This window comes from Diabrotica virgifera, chromosome 3 (assembly GCF_917563875.1).
Source record: "Diabrotica virgifera virgifera chromosome 3, PGI_DIABVI_V3a".
NCBI classification, from domain to species: Eukaryota; Metazoa; Arthropoda; class Insecta; order Coleoptera; family Chrysomelidae; genus Diabrotica; species Diabrotica virgifera.
This window is the reverse complement of record NC_065445.1, coordinates 45,521,971-45,542,895: the sequence shown is the minus strand read 5'-3', so window position 1 is coordinate 45,542,895 and position 20,925 is coordinate 45,521,971. Positions and strand designations below refer to the sequence as shown.

Genomic DNA, 20,925 nt, shown 5'->3' with positions numbered 1-20,925 from the left:
AAAAATACAAAAATAGACGGTTTAGTTTTGATTTAAATCTGTCTCCTGCCATCCCCCGATAGCGCTATTTCTAGGTCTACCTTTTGTCAAGGAGGCTATGCAAGAAGACAAATTTAAATCAAAACTTCCGTAGTTCTCGGTATACAATAAAACTATTTATACCGGAGTAAGGTTAGAACGCCCTCTAACGGGGAATAAGTGAAATAAATGGCGACTCGATTCTAGTTTTCTGTTGACCTAGATATCAAAATATCAAAAGGCACCGCTGGGAAAATATTCCAAAAATGCGGTTCAGAGAAACTATATGAAACGAGTCTTTGTACTCTCATACAGAGTATGGCATTAGTAAAAATACAAAAATAGACGGTTTAGTTTTGATTTAAATCTGTCTCCTGCCATCCCCCGATAGCGCTATTTCTAGGTCTACCTTTTGTCAAGGAGGCTATGCAAGAAGACAAATTTAAATCAAAACTTCCGTAGTTCTCGGTATACAATAAAACTATTTATACCGGAGTAAGGTTAGAACGCCCTCTAACGGGGAATAAGTGAAATAAATGGCGACTCGATTCGCCATCGAGTCGCCATTTATTTCACTTATTTATTTTATCACAAAAAATTCGATGGCGAATCGAGTCGCCATTTATTTCACTTATTCCCCGTTAGAGGGCGTTCTAACCTTACTCCGGTATAAATAGTTTTATTGTATACCGAGAACTACGGAAGTTTTGATTTAAATTTGTCTTCTTGCATAGCCTCCTTGACAAAAGGTAGACCTAGAAATAGCGCTATCGGGGGATGGCAGGAGACAGATTTAAATCAAAACTAAACCGTCTATTTTTGTATTTTTACTAATGCCATACTCTGTATGAGAGTACAAAGACTCGTTTCATATAGTTTCTCTGAACCGCATTTTTGGAATATTTTCCCAGCGGTGCCTTTTGATATTTTGATATCTAGGTCAACAGAAAACTAGAATCGAGTCGCCATTTATTTCACTTATTCCCCGTTAGAGGGCGTTCTAACCTTACTCCGGTATAAATAGTTTTATTGTATACCGAGAACTACGGAAGTTTTGATTTAAATTTGTCTTCTTGCATAGCCTCCTTGACAAAAGGTAGACCTAGAAATAGCGCTATCGGGGGATGGCAGGAGACAGATTTAAATCAAAACTAAACCGTCTATTTTTGTATTTTTACTAATGCCATACTCTGTATGAGAGTACAAAGACTCGTTTCATATAGTTTCTCTGAACCGCATTTTTGGAATATTTTCCCAGCGGTGCCTTTTGATATTTTGATATCTAGGTCAACAGAAAACTAGAATTGAGTCGCCATTTATTTCACTTATTCCCCGTTAGAGGGCGTTCTAACCTTACTCCGGTATAAATAGTTTTATTGTATACCGAGAACTACGGAAGTTTTGATTTAAATTTGTCTTCTTGCATAGCCTCCTTGACAAAAGGTAGACCTAGAAATAGCGCTATCGGGGGATGGCAGGAGACAGATTTAAATCAAGACTAAACCGTCTATTTTTGTATTTTTACTAATGCCATACTCTGTATGAGAGTACAAAGACTCGTTTCATATAGTTTCTCTGAACCGCATTTTTGGAATATTTTCCCAGCGGTGCCTTTTGATATTTTGATATCTAGGTCAACAGAAAACTAGAATCGAGTCGCCATTTATTTCACTTATTCCCCGTTAGAGGGCGTTCTAACCTTACTCCGGTATAAATAGTTTTATTGTATACCGAGAACTACGGAAGTTTTGATTTAAATTTGTCTTCTTGCATAGCCTCCTTGACAAAAGGTAGACCTAGAAATAGCGCTATCGGGGGATGGCAGGAGACAGATTTAAATCAAAACTAAACCGTCTATTTTTGTATTTTTACTAATGCCATACTCTGTATGAGAGTACAAAGACTCGTTTCATATAGTTTCTCTGAACCGCATTTTTGGAATATTTTCCCAGCGGTGCCTTTTGATATTTTGATATCTAGGTCAACAGAAAACTAGAATCGAGTCGCCATTTATTTCACATTTTCAAATTTGGTTTCCAAATTTTCTAGTTCCTTTTTCTGGCAATTTGTTAACTCCTCCATTGTATTTTGAATTTTCATTTCTTGTTCTTTCATCTCGTTTTTCATTGTTGTCAAACATCCTTTTATTTCCTTTTCATACTTTTCTATGCGTTCCTCTATTTTCTTATTGTTCTCTTCTATTGCTTTTTTTGTTTCCTGTTGATTGTCATCCATTTTTTGTTGTGTTTCATCCATTTTTTGATCCAATTTTTGTTGTGTTTTATCCATTTTTTGTTGTGTTTCCTTCATAGCTTGTTTTGTTTCTTCTTGATTTTCTTTCATTGTACGTTTTGCTTCATCCATTGCTTGTTTTGTTTCTCTTTGATTGTCATCCGTTTTTTGTGCCTGGAGTTGCATCTGTTGTAATAATTTATCTATTCCTGATAATTCCTATTGTTCTGATGCCATGATTGTTGTTTCAAAAATGTCTTCTTGTTCTATATGTTCTTCTTGTTTTTTGTTTTCTTTGCTTTTGCTTCTGGTTGTTATCGACATGTATTTAAAATTTATCCCCGCCTAATATGAAATTCGAAAATACCTTGTACGCTGTCGAGACGAAAATTTTTCTCTCCCCAAATATAATCAATTTATCCCACAAATTTTTAAATATTTCAAAATTCAAATCAATCAAAAATAAAACAAATATGTAAAATTGTACCTAGATAAAAAAATTAAGTCAAACAAATATTTCAAAAATTTTAAATATATCAAACTTTTTCCGACGGGCAAATAAATTCTCCTTCACCTGTTTTTCCGTTTCCTATTCCCTTCAAATTCACAACCAGAGATACTTTAATGTCCTACGTTGGCTCGCCATGTTGTTATGATCTGCTTCTTTTTTAATTTTATAATAATTATTATTTATTGGATTAATTATTTAATTGTCGCAAATCATACATAAAAAAATTAATAAAAATCTCAGGGTGCCTTTTTATAATATAATAAAAATCTAAATTATCTTACGTTATACTTATCTTCCCTCGTGGTTTCAGTATCTCTTAGTTGATCCTAATCGGGATAAAATAGGAAAAAGAAATAAAGCAAAAATATAAAATAAACATACAGAATTGTCTTTTATTTATCAAAATCAATACTCGAAAAATCTATCAAATCTAAAAACCTGTGGACACAGATGTCCGAATGAAATTTTTACTACTTAAATTTATTCTATTTAAAAAAAAAACAATTTATCGGTTTGTTTCCGATGACTTTCGTACAACAAAATAAACAAAACCAAATTATGTATTCGCAAGATCAGCTATACTTCCTATTTACTTTTTGAAATATTGGAATTTTAATTCCTACGCTTTTTACTCAAATTTTTAGTTTCCGAACATAAAAAATATCTTTCACATAAGTTGACTGACCTTTTGCTTCACTCACTCTGATGTCTTCTCGTGACCCAAAACAGCTCTCCCTCGTTGACTATGTTAAAGGCTACTCATCAAAGCCCTCTCCGTTCTCCAGCTTCAAAACTATCAGCATACCAGCACCAATTCTCCAACAAGCCGGGCCTCTTTTGACACGTACTCGATTCAAACAAAACTCCAAAAATTCTCTGCTCTCCTTCTCACAATAATACAGAATCAAAGAGGTATTTCGTCTCAATTTGATCTGTCTCCCGTTCCACTTTTCAGCAGTATTCTCCACTATCAAACAAACCACTGGTACTGGCTAATTACTTATCCACCAAAACGTCGACCGCTCCTCAGCGCTGCCAAATAACATACTGACTTCTTTTTCAAACTCTCTCAATCATCCAAACTACTTTTCCCCTTCCAACTTGCCAAGAATCATAAACAATCTTTTCCATTCGACAAACAAACAGTCTTTTTCAAAATTATTCCGACCATCCTAATTACTTTCGGGGAACTATACAACATTTACTCGTGTTGAAACAAAGATATAAAAATTCCAAACTTTCTTTTTAAACCACTTTTCTCGAAAATGATAATTACATCTAGCTGTGTATTCTATAGTTTCCGTAGTAAACAATCTTTTTCCATTATAAACCTAAATACATCGTCCTTTTCACTTTAATTATTCACAAAAGTCTTTAATGGTTCATCGGAAAACTCATTAAAAAAAGAAATCCACTTGCATCCAAACTATATTCTAATAAATATTTACAGCTCAATATACAGGGTGTATCAAATTTATGTGCCCGCGTTATAAAATAAAAAAATTTAATTTAATTTTCATTTTGCCTTTGATTGATAAATTGAAAACACAATAATATATTGTTTTAAATGTTCTTAAGTTATCGATTACAGGGGAGTCAATATAGCACGAAAACATGCATTGTTTCGGAATAATTCAAACAAGCTTATAATTTTCTAAAACTTTTTTTGTTAGTTTACAAATACCTAATAATGAACTATTTTAAATGGGAAATAAGCCACAATTTTACCAAAAAAATGAATTTATTAACGTTTCGACGCCGAAGTCGCGTGTCGTTGTCAAAATACAAAATAATACTAAATAAACAAAAATGTTGTTGCTTAGTAAAAAATTCTTCTAATAATTTATTCAATCTGACTTATTTATATCGGCAATTCAGGCATGTATTATACATTTTAAAGTAGAAGACTTTAAAATAATATTGCCAATATTGATGAGTTGCGTTTCCTGGGACGACTTTACTAAAAGATAGTTCATTCGATTACATGAAATCAACCCCAACTCAAGAATATCCTCCACAAAAAATCATGGCATGTGATCTGTCTTTAAAAAGACAACAAATGCAACGATGGCAGTAAAATTCTCGCGCTAGAGATTCCATAGTAAATCACGAGGGAAAACCAGGAAAAAACTTCGTGATACTATCCCGACATCGTAAGTATTTGGGCTTATATTTAGTTTACTCTCAAAACTAATACCAAATTCTGACTTTAATGTATGTATGCTATTTTAAATTATAAATAATATTAATAATACATAGATAATATATAAATAAAACTAAAATATAAAATATGTACTAACTCGATATGTTAATGACTTACTAATCATGGTATTTTCTTTCTATTGACTTCCTCTTTTAGTATGGGTAACCACATCCTACTGCATTCTACCGAGGAATTTGCGACACAATTGTTTTCATTTAGCATAATTAGAATTTGTTGTCTTTTTAAAGACAGATCACATGCTATGATTTTTTTTGGCGGATATTCTTGAGTTGGGGTTGATTTCATGTAATCGAATGAACTATCTTTTAGTAAAGTCGTCCCAGGAAACGCAACTCGTTAATATTGGCAATATCATTTTAAAGTCTTCTACTTTAAAATGTATAATACATGCCTGAATTGCCGATATAAATGAGTCAGATTAAATAAATTATTAGAAGAATTTTTTACTAAGCAACAACATTTTTGTTTATTTAGTATTATTTTGTATTTTGACAACGGCGCCCGACTTGGGCGTCGAAACGTTAATAAATTCATTTTTTTTGGTAAAATTGTGGCTTATTTCCCATTTAAAATAGTTCATTAAAAAAATTCCACAAGGAAATAGCTTCAGAACAACATTAAGAAACCTAATAATGTTAAAGTAAAAAGTTCTACTCACAGATTTTGCGTTAATTGTTTATTAATTATTGTTTAAACAACAACAATTTAAGGGTGGAGGTAAATTGTTATAGTTACACATTTTAAAGCATTTTTAAACAAAATTCTCTTTCCGACCACACCGTACTTATGCCCATACATTTTATTTCTTTTCATTACAACCATAAGATAGCTTAATTGTTTTTCTTTCATGTCCAATTTGCAATATTTCATGTAAACCATTTATAGTTAAATAATTATATTAAAATAACTCAACCGTGCACTTCGCCGAACGTTTGTTTACAGTGCGCCAATGTTTGTGATAAGGGTGTCTTTGCGTTATAAATAAAAAATATAGAAGCTATATATTTAATTTAAAGAAAAACGTTTTAATAAGGTTTTTTTTTGTAAAATTTCCTGGGTTTTTTCAATGGCGAAGTCAATTTTTATCCAAGATTTATATTTTCTGAGTTATTTAAAAAAACAACTAATTTCGCATTTCATTTGTTTAATAAAAAATGAAGCACCCACTTCTGGAGTTGAACTTTTTGATATGTTGTTTTTTAAACATTTCTTAATCAAATTAGACAAAGTTCTTTCTATCATGTTTGATTTTTTCCGAAGTCAAAATCTCTATTGACTCTCTAATAGTTTTTATATTGTCAGTTGAAACATTTCATTCCAACGCAATTTATAAGGGCAGTTCAGTATCACATTTACCACTTCCTTCCATAGCACACTCACTTTAAATGCTTTTCTCTATCATGAGTGATATTAAGTGCATATTTTATAGCATATGTTAATTATTTTTAATATCTAGTAACTATACAGTGATGAGCACGCTAATAACCGACAAAATAACGAAAAAGATGGAAAACATAATACATTGCGAAAGAAAAAGTAGTTAAGGTGGAAATTATCGTTATAAACGTATAAATAATTACCATTACATTACATAGTTTCCCACCTTTTAGGCCCAGTTTTTCAGTAACTGGTTAAAATTTTGGTTAGCTAACCTAGTTTAAATTTTAACCAATATCATGATACTATAAATAATTATTTATGTTGTTTATAGTATCATGGTTAAACCATCTATTCTAATGGGTATCGGTTAAAATCTTGGTCAACTTAAACGGGTTTAAACGCTAACCTAGCACTGAAAAACTGATTAACCATAAATATTTCGGTGACCAAAAAATAAATAGGTTAACCCAGCACTGAAAAACCGACCCTTAGGCGTCTGTGACAGGAGTATTTTATACAATTCTACTGTCAGTGAGAGTTTTCATACTCCTCTGATACGACTAAAGGTGAGAAACTATGTAATGTTAATTTATACGTTTATAACGATAATTTCCACCTCTACTAGTTTCATCTCTTTATGTTTAGCAATGTATTACATTTTCTACTTTTGCGTTATTTTGCCGGTTATTACGCGCTCATCACTGTATTGGCCTTAATAATATTTATTTTCAGTCTAAACCAGGTGAAGTAACACAGGCAGTAAAAGATGCCATTGACGCTGGATACAGACACATTGATTGTGCATATTTCTACGAAAACGAAGCTGAAGTAGGAGCTGCTTTAAAGGATAAAATTGACAGCGGAGCAGTAAAAAGGGAAGATCTTTTCATTACCAGCAAACTCTGGGTCACGTTTATGAAACCCGAACTGGTGGAACCAACATTCCAGAAGACTCTCCAAAACTTAGGTCTCGATTATCTAGATTTATATCTAGTCCACTGGCCAGCTGCTCTTAAGGTAAGTTAAATATTATATAAAATATTTTTTGAGAGGTGCATATTTTTATCCTATTAAAAGAATGTAAATTTAACATGATTAATATTTACACCTTCATCTCTCTCGCCATGCCGTGACACATGTTTCGCTATTTATAGCTCTTCAGACGGACTTTGCTTGAAATACGAAGCAAAGAATAACTTTTTCATATAACGGTGGTTAATATACTGATCGCAATATAAAGGCAACACAGAGGAGGGCAAATATTTTTTTAAATGTTTATTTACGGAAGTACACTTTATAATGTTTTTATTATTTGATTGCATTATAAACAAATTTGCAACGTCATTTTCATCAAAAAATCAATAATGACTGGGCCTTCCTTAATAATAATAATAATAATAATAATAATATCGTATGGCATTTTTGCCGGAGAGATCCTTTCGGGCAGTTCCGGCGCCATTTACATCTTTAACCCTGTTTCAAGTAACTAGTGCCGATGTACACTAGCCCAGGGGGACCGACGGCTTAACTTGCTCTCCGAGGCACGGTGAGACGGCTCGTGTCATTATTGGAAATGAAAATGGTTTGACTTTGGCAGGGTTCGAACCCACGTGCACTGGCGTATGATGCCAGCGATTATGCCGTTACTCCACGGCCGCTCACAATTTTCCTTGATATTCTATACACTCAGTTACTCTATAATAGATCATTGACCGAATTAAGTGGTCTCTATCATATTACGAATTAGTCATCCATATTGTTCTTTTTTGTTGTTTTTAAGTTTGCAGGAGGACGTGGCAATTGATTTTGGTTTCGACCTACCATATCCCACACATTTTCAATGGGTGACAAATCAGTTGATCTTGATGGCCACTCCAAAGTCTCTATACCTGATTCTTGTATGAACTCCACGGCTTCATGGGAAATATGAGGTCTTGTGTTATTCTGTTGAAAGATCGCATTTAGAATGGTTTGTACGTAGAAATAAAGAACCGGTTGCAGTACTTTACCAATATATTGTCGAGCTGTCAGAGTACCGTTAGTAGGAACTAGAGGTGCTCTCCTTTCCAAATATATAGCACCGTGACCCGTCAAAACAGCCCGGTCAAAACAGCCCCGTCAAAAAAGCCCCGTTAAAATAGCCCGGACACAAAATAGCCCCGACAAAATAGATCGCACACAAAATAGCCCCGGTCAAAACAGCCCCGGCTAAAACAGCCTCTAAGAAAACTCCTCCAATAAAAAGTTTTACCTTTTAATGAAGTACCATTTATTTTAAATTACTATTCTAATTGGGAAATAAGCCACAATTTACTTAAAAAAATTATTTTATTAACGTTTCGACTTCCACTTCGGACGTCGTTGTCAAAATACAAAATATTAATAAATTAAACAAAAATGTTGTTGCTCAGTAAAAAAATTCTTCTAATAATTTAATTTCTGATTCATTCATATCGGCAATTCAGACGTATCATACAGTATGGTGCAAATGAAAGGAATAAATTCGTTATTTCGTAAATCCGCGACGTTAAGGAATAATCCTGAAATAGATCGATTTTTATTTTTAAATTACGATATCCTGTTATATGTCATACTAGTGACGTCATCCATCTGAGCGTGATGACGTAATCAATGATTTTTTTAAATGAGAATAGGGGTCGTGTGCTAGTTCATTTGAAAGGTTATTTAATTCTCTATTTAGTAATATAAACAATTACATAATTATTTATACAAGTTGTCCAAAAACTTTTTTAATTTAAATTATTTGACAAAAAAAGAAAAATGATTGTAATTTATTATAAGCTAATAAACATTAATTTTCGCTTAAATTAAATGTTCAAACTTCCAAGAGGCAGAGAAGACAAAAAGACCATTTTTATTTAATGTGGTTAAGATAAACATCTGAATAGAGAATAATTACCATTTCCGAAAAAATGTATTTTTAAGGGATTATTTTATGATGAATTCTAAAGGGAGCTTTTTGTCGGGGCTATTTTGTCCGGCTCTATCGAAATGCCTCCCACTTTTTCAGGTAAATATTTTCATATATGCGTCCCAGGTACAATCGAGATGCCTCCGTTTCGTTAATCGGTTAGGCTGATATTTTGTCTATTTCATCCCTATTTAATGACACAATGTTACCAAATCATAATTTAAATAGGTACTATAAATCTATTTTTATTTTTCTAATTCTTAATGCAGTGTACATAAAATATATTAACATTAATATTTCCCAGTACGACATATTCCTTTTTAGAAAAGAAAGTTGTTACCCGACATTGGGCTGAGCATTCTTCATCCTTGCAAAGAACCACAAACCCATGCGAAATTTTTCATTCCAAGTATAATTCTTCTTTCTACTGCCCTCATCCTTAAATTAATAATTTTATTGATATAATATTAGAATTTCAAATAAATACCTACATTAAAATGTCTGTTTCGACACCAAAAAAAATTGTTACGGAAAGTACAGCAAAAATAAATTTTATTATAAATGACAAAAATTTAGAATTAAGAGAATGTAAAATAAATAGATCAGAATTTGTCAAAGTAGTATCATATAACTTTAGGAAAATTATTTTGTAATTTCATATTTCTATACACATTTTGTAATATTTTTCAAATAAGTTTTTTGTGATGTTATTTTTAATAAATATATAAAATACTTATTACGTTTTTGTAATGAAAATAAAATAAATTAAATAACAAAATACTGATTTTGCCAAAAATTTACAAAGAGACGAAGATGTGGCAACGTCTCACCTTCACATAAAGATTAGAAGCATATAATTTATTTAGAGCTTGTGAGGCAATTCGTATGTGACCATTTTAGCGAGAGGTAAGAAACCCTTCTTCGGGAGGCATTTCATAAGCGCCTATTTTGTCGGGGCTATTTTGTCGCCGGGCTATTATTCCGCGGCTATTTTGTCTGCAGGGTATTTTGTCGCTATTTTGTTTGCGGGATATTATGTCGGGGCTATTTTGTCGGAGCTTTTTCGACGGGGCTATTTTGACGACGCTATTTTGACGGGGTACCATATAGCACCACACACTATAATACTTGGTTGTCTTGAAACGTTCAAAAGTTTTTGAAAAACTTTTATTCAAAATTTTTTTGTAAATCTATCAATAATCGAAAGATTAGTAAGTTACTTTTCTTTTTGTACACTGTACATAATATAACGTAATATACAAAATTAGTGTATTAGAGTTATTGAACTTGTTTTGTCTGTTTATATAATAAAAAATTTTTGAAACTGTACTATAGGAAGGAGGTGCTTTGTTGCCTAAGCGTCCAGACCATGAAACTCTTGGTATCTTCAGCGACGTTGATTATCTAGACACGTGGAAAGAAGTTGAAAAACTCGCCAAAAAAGGTTTAGCCAAATCCATAGGTGTCTCAAATTTCAATAAAAGACAACTAGAGAGAATTCTTGAAAACGCTACCATTAAACCAGTCAATAATCAGGTAAGCCATAAAATATAATAGCTTTTTTTTATATTTACATAGTTTTCCAATCGAATGCGACCTTACAGTTCAGTCCATGGTTTTTTACCCGTTCGTCATTATTACCTGGCGAGATAAAACCCATACGTTTATCTCGCATCATTGTCTTCTACGTATGAAACTAAAGACAAACCAGCTACAACCCATTATTAAATAAAGACACATGTTACTTTTATGAACGCTCTAGACGCAGTTCCTATGTACATCGAAAAGAAGTATTTACAAAATAGATGCTTGGGGACTTTTTCAGATTTTAAATACAGTTTGTCACGATACTGGTTTGTTTACTTGTAGCTGTCAGTTTGTTGGATTTTTTGTCCTGTTTTTGCATTTAGAAGTTTATACATATTATACAAGCAGTTGTTTTCACAACTAATTTTTTATTGGAGTTTAAAATTTTATGGTACGTGTATTTTATTTTGCCACTAATTTCCATACAGTTTCAATATACGAATGATATTAAAAGAATTTTCTAAGTAATTTTCCACCACAATTTTAAAACAAAACTAACATTTTACATTATGTTTATTTGATAAAGTCAAATTTTCTAATATGTATAATCCGTGATCGGAGCTGTAGCCACTTTTTGTCACTTGCTGTTGCGTGGAGTAAATTTGCGACTTGGAGTGGGTTAAAGCTTGGAGTGGGGAAGTGTTAGCTTCTTGCTTAATATTATCTGTGATATCTAAAGAACATTTCTTCTAGGATGTAGTGATACTCATCACCACATCAGGAAGTTGGACAGCAACCAGCTTGGCTGGGACGAATATAAATTTTCTTGGAGCACCTGGTGAGTGTGTGCTCTAGGGGATGGCAGGGTGTTTTCAGGGTCTCCTTACTCCTTAGCTCTGATGTTGCAGCTATCGTACGTAAAACGTGTCTTTTTCTGAGAGAACGTGTTCTGTCCTCTATAGTAGGAAGTTTAGTAAGAGGGTGGATTAATACTGACGGATAATATGGACATTTCCTCATATATTCCCTAAGGAGTTTTCTTTCGTTAGGTAAAGTGGTGTTACTTTGACGATTTTTAAGTGACTTATAGATACACGCCTTTTATTCGATATAAGGAGTAAACGTTGATATAGCTGGTTCATAAATTAAAAAGTTAATACATATAAAATATTTAGATTTAGATTTAAGAATTAAAACTATTTTTAACGTGAGAACGTTTATAAATAAATAACAATTTATAGAAATAAGAGGGATACGCTAAATTTTTATGATCAGCATCAAAATTTAAATATTTCTAGTTACAATTAAAAAATAACAACAATGTCTCCTGTTTAATATTTTATTCTTTACTTGAGAAGTTAATACATATTGGCATTATATTTACAGATCGAATGTCACCCATACCTTAACCAGAAGAAACTTATCGCCTTCTGCAAATCAAAAGGTATTTCCGTAACTGCCTACAGTCCTTTGGGTTCCCCAGACAGACCATGGGCTAAACCTGGTGATCCAATTCTCACTGAAGATCCTAAAATAAAGAAGATTGCAGAGAAATACAAGAAATCTAGTGCACAAGTAATTCTAAGGTAAACAAACCTACCCATTTTATTTAATTTTTTAAAGGTTTTGTTCTCTAGTGTTTAACTAAAATGAGTACTTCTGATTTCTGATACTTTTCGTGTGAATCATAAATAACAGAATATATAGAAGTTGTGACGAGGTCACCGGTCAAGAACCATTTGGCATCAGGAAAAGTTCGGGGACATGAGACGCAATGTTCTGTCTTCAAATTCTGGCGCAAAAGTGCAAAAAATAAACAAGCAGACCTTTTTGTCTCTTTTAAAGATTTTGGAAAGGCGTTCGACCGGGTACAGCATAGAAACTTAATAGGGAGGTTTACCTGTTCCAATATTACGTGAACCACCAACAGCTTGAATATGTAGACCAATACAAATATCTTGGCTGCTGGTTCAAGAATCAACTTGATTGTAAATAAGAAGTAAGAGCGATAGTAGAGGTAGCCCGACAAGGCTTTATTAAAACGAAAAGCTGGTTTGGTGACAGCAGCATTAATAACAGTCTTAGATGTCGTTTTCGGCATTGCTGTGTAAGTACGATCAATACTATTGTATGGAACGTAGCCCTGGCCGCTCAACATAATTCTGAAAAAGAAGATAGAAGTTTTGAAACTCCAGCTTTATAGAAGGATATTGAAAATACCTTGAACAACTCACACCATCAACGAAAATGTCCTGAGCAGAAAAGGCACAGATAGGGAACTAATTAATATCATCAAAGTTAGAAAAGTTAGCTACCTAGGACATATAATGGGAAATGAAAAGTACCACCCCGCACAACTGATCATACAGGGAAAGATTTCATGGTTTTATAATGTGAGAGACTGAATCAGCCTTAATTCAACATCTTTATTTAGAGTCGCATTGGAGAGAGATATATTTGCCAGGGCCTAGGATCTGTGAGGGAAAACAGAATCTTCAGAAGTCGATACAACAATGAGCTTTATCAACTTTATAAGGAAACACCCCTGTCAGACTTCATTAGAATACAAAGATTGCAATGAACCGGACATGTGATAAGAATGTGAGAGGATAGGCTATCAAAAAGAGCACTGAATGCTAGAATGCAGGGAAAGAACAAAGGTGACTGACGTCATCGAGAGGATAGCCAGGTTGAAGTGGAGATGGGCAGGACACGTAGCCAGAATGACAGATGGGCGATGGACGAAGAGGTTATTGGAATGGAGGCCAAGAGAAGACAAGAGAAGCGTCGGTCGACCGCCTACAAGATGGACTGACGACTTAAGAAAGGTAAATAAAAACTGGATGAGGGCGGCGCAGGATAGATGGGGTTGGAAACGAGGGGAGGAGGCCTATGTTCAGCAGTGGACTTTTGAGGCTGGATGATGAGGGAAAGAAAACCAAGAAAGCGCTGGGAAAACACAGTAAACAGCGACGCACAAGCCCTTTTATGAGTTCGTGTATGGAGAAGAGCAGCCACAGACAAGCAAAGTGGAGGCAAAAAATAAAGGAGGCCAAGGCTCAATTTGGGCTGTAGTGCCGTAGAAGAAGAATATGATTTACCACGGTAGTTGCTAACCTCAACTAAACGAGACAGAACCACAAGAAAAAGATACAGATAGGAACAGCCAAATGGAATAAGTTCGATAATAAATAAATAGGGGCGTGTTAAACAAACACTCGAGTATTTTGTTCGCACGCCATAGAATATGTTATGTAATAGTGGTCAATACAACTTTGCTACTTCAAGGATGCCGAATTATCTATCTCATAATTAAAAAAATTACTATGGTTTAATATTATTAATCATCTATGTTTTTTACCGTTTCTAGATATCTTTTACAATCTGGAGTAATTCCAATTCCAAAATCAGTCAACAAGAATAGGTTACGAGAAAACATAAATATTTTTGACTTCGAACTCTCTGCAGATGATGTAGCTGTTATGGATACCTTTGATTGTAACGGAAGGGTATGCTGGTATGTCGAGTAAGTATAGTTTATTTTTTAATTTATTATTTTTACTGTGAATAAGCTGCAATTTTACTTTAAGTAGGAATAAATAAACTTCCTGTTCATTTTCTCTGCTTACCTTTTTTATTTGAAAAATTGAACTTCTTTGAGAGGAACAACATTACTCTCAGTCGAGCATTTCCCCTTTCCCCACACTCTAACTCGCACAGTCTGACTCACTTTTTCTCCTCTTATAAAAACGTATTCCCTATACCTTCAACTTACCCTTCTTACCTTCTCCATTGGTCCAGCAGACTTTCTCCTCTTTTTTCTTGTTGATGACTGCACGAATGTAGTTGTGTACACTAGTCTAAACTACTTTAGTTTCAATCATTCTCTTAATCGTGTCTGTTACTATCGCAGTATTTACTCCTGTCTCTCTTTCCATTCTGTTCCTTACTATCCATCTAGCCCTAAAACAATGTAAGTACCTGCGTTAGGATATAATCTAGTCGCATGTGACCACAGTAGACAATCTCTTAGGTTAGAGATCAGTTTCTTTGTCCGCTCTGCCATGTCCTTAGTGTTACTCCATTCTTCCATCCGCCTATGAATCCATCCAATGCTTCAATTTTGTTTATGCTTGACAATTTTAGTGTCCACACTTCTGCACAATACAAAAGTACAGACCAAACATAGCACTTTACAATTATTTGCCTTAGTTCTAAACTGGAATAGTTATTGCGAAGAACTGTTTCTATTCTGCGGTTTAGTTCTATGTCTGGATCTAGTTGGTCTAGTTGGCGCATTAGTTTCAATCATAATCCAAACCCATAAAATCTTATTTTCATACTAAAATTATTATATATTTTTTATATAATCTTTTTTTCAGGGCCATTGGACATCCACACTATCCGTTTAATGATGAGTACTAAACTAAATGTATATAATATATAATCAATAAAAAAAGTCACCAATGTTTGTGTTTAAATTCCATAAACTAAAATCCAAAAACCAGTATTATAAATTTCATTAAAACCATAACTATAGTTGACAATATCACCCTAAAAGAGTTTTTACAAACTGTTATCAATAGGGAGTTTTTGTTGCTACGTAACGTACGCATCTCCGTATACGTAAAGCAACTAACGTGTCGTAGAGGATGAATGTTAAAATAGGTAGTTTTTGTAACTGCCTTAACGTAACGTAAAGCAAATCGTAAAGTCATTTTTAAATTCCGTTGACATTAAAAAAAATAAAACAATGTTCACACAATATACAATTAATATACAAATGTAAAAAAAGATAAATGAATGATGAAATTGTATGGTTTTAATTGCTTCTATTTAAATATAAAAATATTATTTTTCCTTAGGTTAAAATTTTTTTATTTTTGTTTATACCTACTTTTTAGTTGTAAATTATTGTATACCTACATCAGAATTCCAGTAGGTATAATGTAAATAGTGTGGTAATATTTATTTGAAAATTTTACTGAAACTAGGTCATTTGTTTATCTAGTTATTAATTGTGGTGATCACTGTATTTCTTAAATTAATACAAGATTTGTTTGTTTTGCTTTATTAATAGACAACTTAAAAACAATAAAATTTTAAATCTATTATGAAGTTTCAATTTCCAATTACAAACACAGAATAATTTTACTCAAATAGACTAAACCAATAACCAATATAACCTTAAAATGTTTAGAAACGAGTAGTATGCTGATGAAATGTTCATTTGGTAGGTAATCGGGCAAGATCCTCGTGTGCGTTCGGTGACTTTCGGCTCGATAGGGATGCGTATGGACCTAACGTACCAGCCCGTAACCTTAGGTAATACGTATCGCGATACGGGAGTTCAACCATTAATGCGCAAGCGTATATGTCAAAAAGATGCGTTACGTTTACGTATTTGTGTGCACAAAAACTCCCTAATGTTGTCAGATATGTAGTTCCTTTTAATAATAATTATAGTCTACATGAACAGTGATGCTACAGTTGCAAGATCGTCAGAACTTAAGATCAGGAAAATTTACCAATGAAATCCAGTGATGAGATAGTTTCCATGTTCTATAACGCTATAGGTCCTTATGGACCAAATGCAGGAAAATTTTAAGAAACTTAGAATAAAATGGAACAAATAATTACAATTTTATAAAAAAGAACTTTTTATAATAAAACGTTTTCATAATTATGGTAGGGGAGCCCAAGCGGGGATTTTTGCAGTTACTCGAGCGCGTCAGATTATTACATAGGGAGAAACCTTGTACCCTGAAAATGTACCTCTACCATATATTGGCTCTTAATGCAGGGGAGTTCGTTAAGGGGGGGGACCGAAAAAAAAATCTTTCCTTAGAAAAACTCGAAATCGTCAGATTTAGTTAAGTTAAGTACATGCAAAACAGTGTATATTTAAAAAATCAGACGATTTGAGGTGAGCGTAAGGAAATGGGGGGAGTCCCAAAATCTCACAAGAAAAAAGCGAATATTTCGCGAAATGAATGACAGATCGAAAAACTAAAAAATAAGTACTAAATATTTTTGAAAAATCTATCGAATGATACCAAACACGACTTCCCGCGGAGAGGGGTGGGGGGTAAATTTAATATTTTAAATACAAATCCCGCGATATTTCGCGAAATGAACATCAGATCGAAAAACTGAAAAATACACTTATTCAATATTTTTGAAAAATCTATCGAATGGCACCAAACGCAACCCCCCATGGAGGTGGGGTGGGGGGTTACTTTAAAATATTAAATGGGAGCCCCCATTTTTTATTGCAGATTTGGATTCTTTACGTAAAAATAGGTAAATTTTATTCAAGACATTTTTTCGAATTATGGATAGATGGCGCTATAATCTAAAAAATCGATTGTTGGAAAGGGAAAATTAAATTAAAAATGGAGAAGTCCCCACTAAAATGGAACACTTTACTGAACTTTTTTTGGTTTTAGTACCTACTCTTCACAACCCAATAGGTCCCCAAAACGCTCGAGTGACTGCACATTTGGCATACTTTGCTCCCCTACCATTATTTATAGGACCCAATATAAAATTATAAACTCATGTAAATGTAAGAAAATATTTAAAATGGTATATACAATATTTACATATAATAATTAACTTATATAATATTAATTTTTAGTATACATATTAACTTTTAATTATTTATTAAAACAATTAAAAAAATATACGTACCACCGGGTTCAAAATCGGGACCTCTCGACCTGCAGTCTACCACTGAGTGGCACTGAGCCCCTGAGCACCACCTATCGATCTATTAACGTACATTATAATGGAATTTAAATGTCATTGCATTAGTCACATTTTTAAAATGTAGCTTGAAATTTAAAAAAATCAATTTATCCATAATATAATAGCAGTTAAATGTTGCATTGTTAGCTAGTTCTAAGCTATTCTGAAAACTTCTGAAAACTAGGTAGCATAGAACTATTTTAAAAATGGATTACAAGATTTGCGGATATAGTGACATAGTTATCAAGACCAAGCTAAGTATATAAAAACGTTTTAAATATAATAAAACGTAAGAAAAATTACTTTAATAGATGACCAACAAAATAGGGAAGCTAGAAAAAAATTAGGCATTTATTCCTAAACAGTTTAGAGGAAACTGTAAAGGTGCAAAGGCTAAACCAATTGTAGATATACAAGATGCCATTGATAATAATATTACACATATGCCTACAGAGACGCAGGAGATGCAAATTATTATGGGTGAGATCACTACACATTCTCGCAAAGAGACACAACATTTAACAATATTCCTCATGCAATCATAATTACACTCCCAAAAAATCCCAAAAAATATTAAATTGGGAGTTCAATACTCCAAAAAGAATTTTGGAGTTCTCAACTCGATACTTAATAGATACCTTTACGATTTCACTTGATTTTTTAAAAACTACTAAAAAGAAATATTTATGTGTAATGTATGCTGCATTTTGGAGAAGTAGTTGAACACCCTTTAAAATGAGGTATCACTCACCCCCCTTTCTATTAAAGATTTTGGGGGTCGTATCCACTCCCGCTAGAGGGTTGATGAAATTTAGTGGAAAAGTGGTCAACAAAATTTCTCCCTCACAGATCAATTTAATATGGTTTTGCATATATTTAGATTTTCTATAGGAACCAATTTATAGAGGGTGGTACCCTCTATATTTGAAGTTCTGATCTCGATACTTAATATCCTTATAGTTTAATTTGATATTTACAAAAATACTCCAACACATACTCCAATACTTCAAAAAAAATTCAATTTGGAATTCCATAGGCACTTCAAAAAATTTTGGAGTTCTGAACTCGATACTTAATAATTTAATATACAGCGTGTGTCAGCCAAATGGAATAAATTTAATAGTTCAAATACCAGTTTTTTTTTGAAAAATGCTCAGATATATAGATTAGTATTTTAAATCTAAATTTTTTACATAGATACAATAATATGTATATATACATATACATATTATTGTACAATAATACGTATTTATTATTATACCATGTATACAATACACCCTGTATACAATAATGTATACAGGGTGTCCCAATTTAAGGATATGACGTCATCGTTAATTTTCTTAAAAAATGGCAACACTGTTATTTTAATGGCTATTTAGATAGAGCGTGTAAAGCTATACATAACTGCAAAATATCAAATTTTTATTTTCTAACATTTACAAGATAATAAAAAATAATGGTATGTCTGTAATGTGGAATAAACTTAATATTTCAAATAATAATTGTTTTTTTTAAATACTCAGACCTGTCGATTAGTATTTCAAATCGAAATTTTTTACATACAATAATAATGTATACAGGGTGTCCCAGTTTAGAGATATAATGTTATTTTTTATTATCTTGTAAATGATAAGGAATAAAAATTTGATATTTTGTAGTTATGTATAACTTTACACACCATATCAAAATAGCTATCAAAATGATAGTGTTGCCATTTAAGAAAATCCAATGATAACGTTATATCTCTAAATTGGAACACCCTGTATATATTATTATTATTGTATAAAAAACATTTCCATTTGAAATACTAATCAACAGATCTAATCATTTTTCAAAAAAAAATAATTAGTATTTGAACTATTGAATTTATTCCAAATTACAGACATAACTTTGTTATTTTTTATTATCTTGGAAATGGTAAGGAATAAAAATTTGATATTTTGCAGTTTAATTTGATATTTTTGCAGTATAACTTTACCCACCCTATCAAAATAGCTACGAAAATGATAGTGTTGCCATTTAAGAAAATCAATGATGATGTCATATTATCTCTAAATTGGGACACCTTGTATGCATTATTATTTTATGAAAAAATTTCCATTTGAAATACTAATCGACAGGCTTAAGCATTTAAAAAAATAATTAGTATTTGAACTATTGAATTTATTCCATTTGGCTGACACACAGTGTATGTACGGTTTAACTTGATTTTTTCAAAAGTACTGAAAAGAAATGTAATGTATGTGGTATTTTTGAAAAGTGGTTGAACGATCTTTAACATGAGGTATTACTCAACCCCCCATTCCATTATAAGATTTTGGAGTTGTGTCCTCCCTCGCTAGAGGGTTGATATAATTAGTTGAAAATTGGTCTACAAAATGTCCCCATCACAAATAAATTTGACCTGGTAATGCATATCTTTAGATTTTCTATAGGGACCAGTTATAGAGGATGGCACCTTTTCTAATTAACACACTGTATGTATTTCTCAAAATTCTGCACGTGTAATTTATTTATATGAATAGGTGAAGAAATTATCTCAACATGCTCTTTTCCAGCTTTGTACATCTATGTTTGTGGAGGTCCATTTTTCGCTAAGACGTGATTAATTTGGTTGTGTTAATGGATATTGTAGGATTAATAAAAAATATAGGAAAATTAAAATAAATAATAAATATATTTACATTGTCAGTACATTTTACATGAGTACATCAAACTTATTATCTTTTGTTGCCATAAATAGACTGCAAAAAAGTGAATAATAACAATTCTCCCAATTTTTTTAATTTTAAATTAATTTCTCAAGAAGTACTTATCGGTATGTATTTATACAATAAAATTTTTATTGACAATTCTACCTATTAATACAGTTGAGTCCCTTAATCTTTACCCGTGCGTCATCATTTAAAGCATACGAAATAAGTTGATGATGAGTCAGAAATTGAAATTTACTAAACGCAACAGCAAGTGACAGTAAGTGACTTCCTGTTGCGTTTAGTAAATTTCAATTTCCGAATAATCATTGACTTATTTCGTATGCTTTAAATGATGACGCACGGGTAAAAATTCAGGGACTCAACTGTATGTACTAGTAATATCGAAGTTACGCGAGATAGGTTAATTTCAATGTTTCTCATTTTGTAAACTTTTTAACATTTTGTAGCTAAAAAAATATACAGGGCTAGCCAAAAATCCCCTCTCCCCCTCTTCATATCTTTTGAAATATTGTGCGTATAATAGTGAAATTTTAAGAAAGGAAATAAACAATAAAACAAACGTAGGCTTCTCAACTAACCATGTGACGTAATAGTGATAAATTACGTTATAGAGCCACCGTGACCGATAATTTTA

The 20,925-nt window shown here is 32.5% G+C and overlaps 1 protein-coding gene across 1 annotated transcript in view; it reads left to right on the top strand.

Moving 5' to 3' along the window:
• The window catches only part of LOC114342828 (aldo-keto reductase family 1 member B7), a 37,204-nt gene extending 21,913 nt beyond the window's left edge, over positions 1-15,291 (top strand). The window contains exons 3-7 of the mRNA XM_028293641.2: positions 7,098-7,382; positions 10,633-10,833; positions 12,211-12,410; positions 14,195-14,350; positions 15,207-15,291. Coding sequence (XP_028149442.1) covers positions 7,098-7,382; positions 10,633-10,833; positions 12,211-12,410; positions 14,195-14,350; positions 15,207-15,249 — 885 coding nt within the window. The 3' untranslated portion in view covers positions 15,250-15,291. The remainder of the gene's footprint in view (positions 1-7,097; positions 7,383-10,632; positions 10,834-12,210; positions 12,411-14,194; positions 14,351-15,206) is intronic.
• The last annotated feature ends 5,634 nt before the right edge of the window (positions 15,292-20,925 follow it).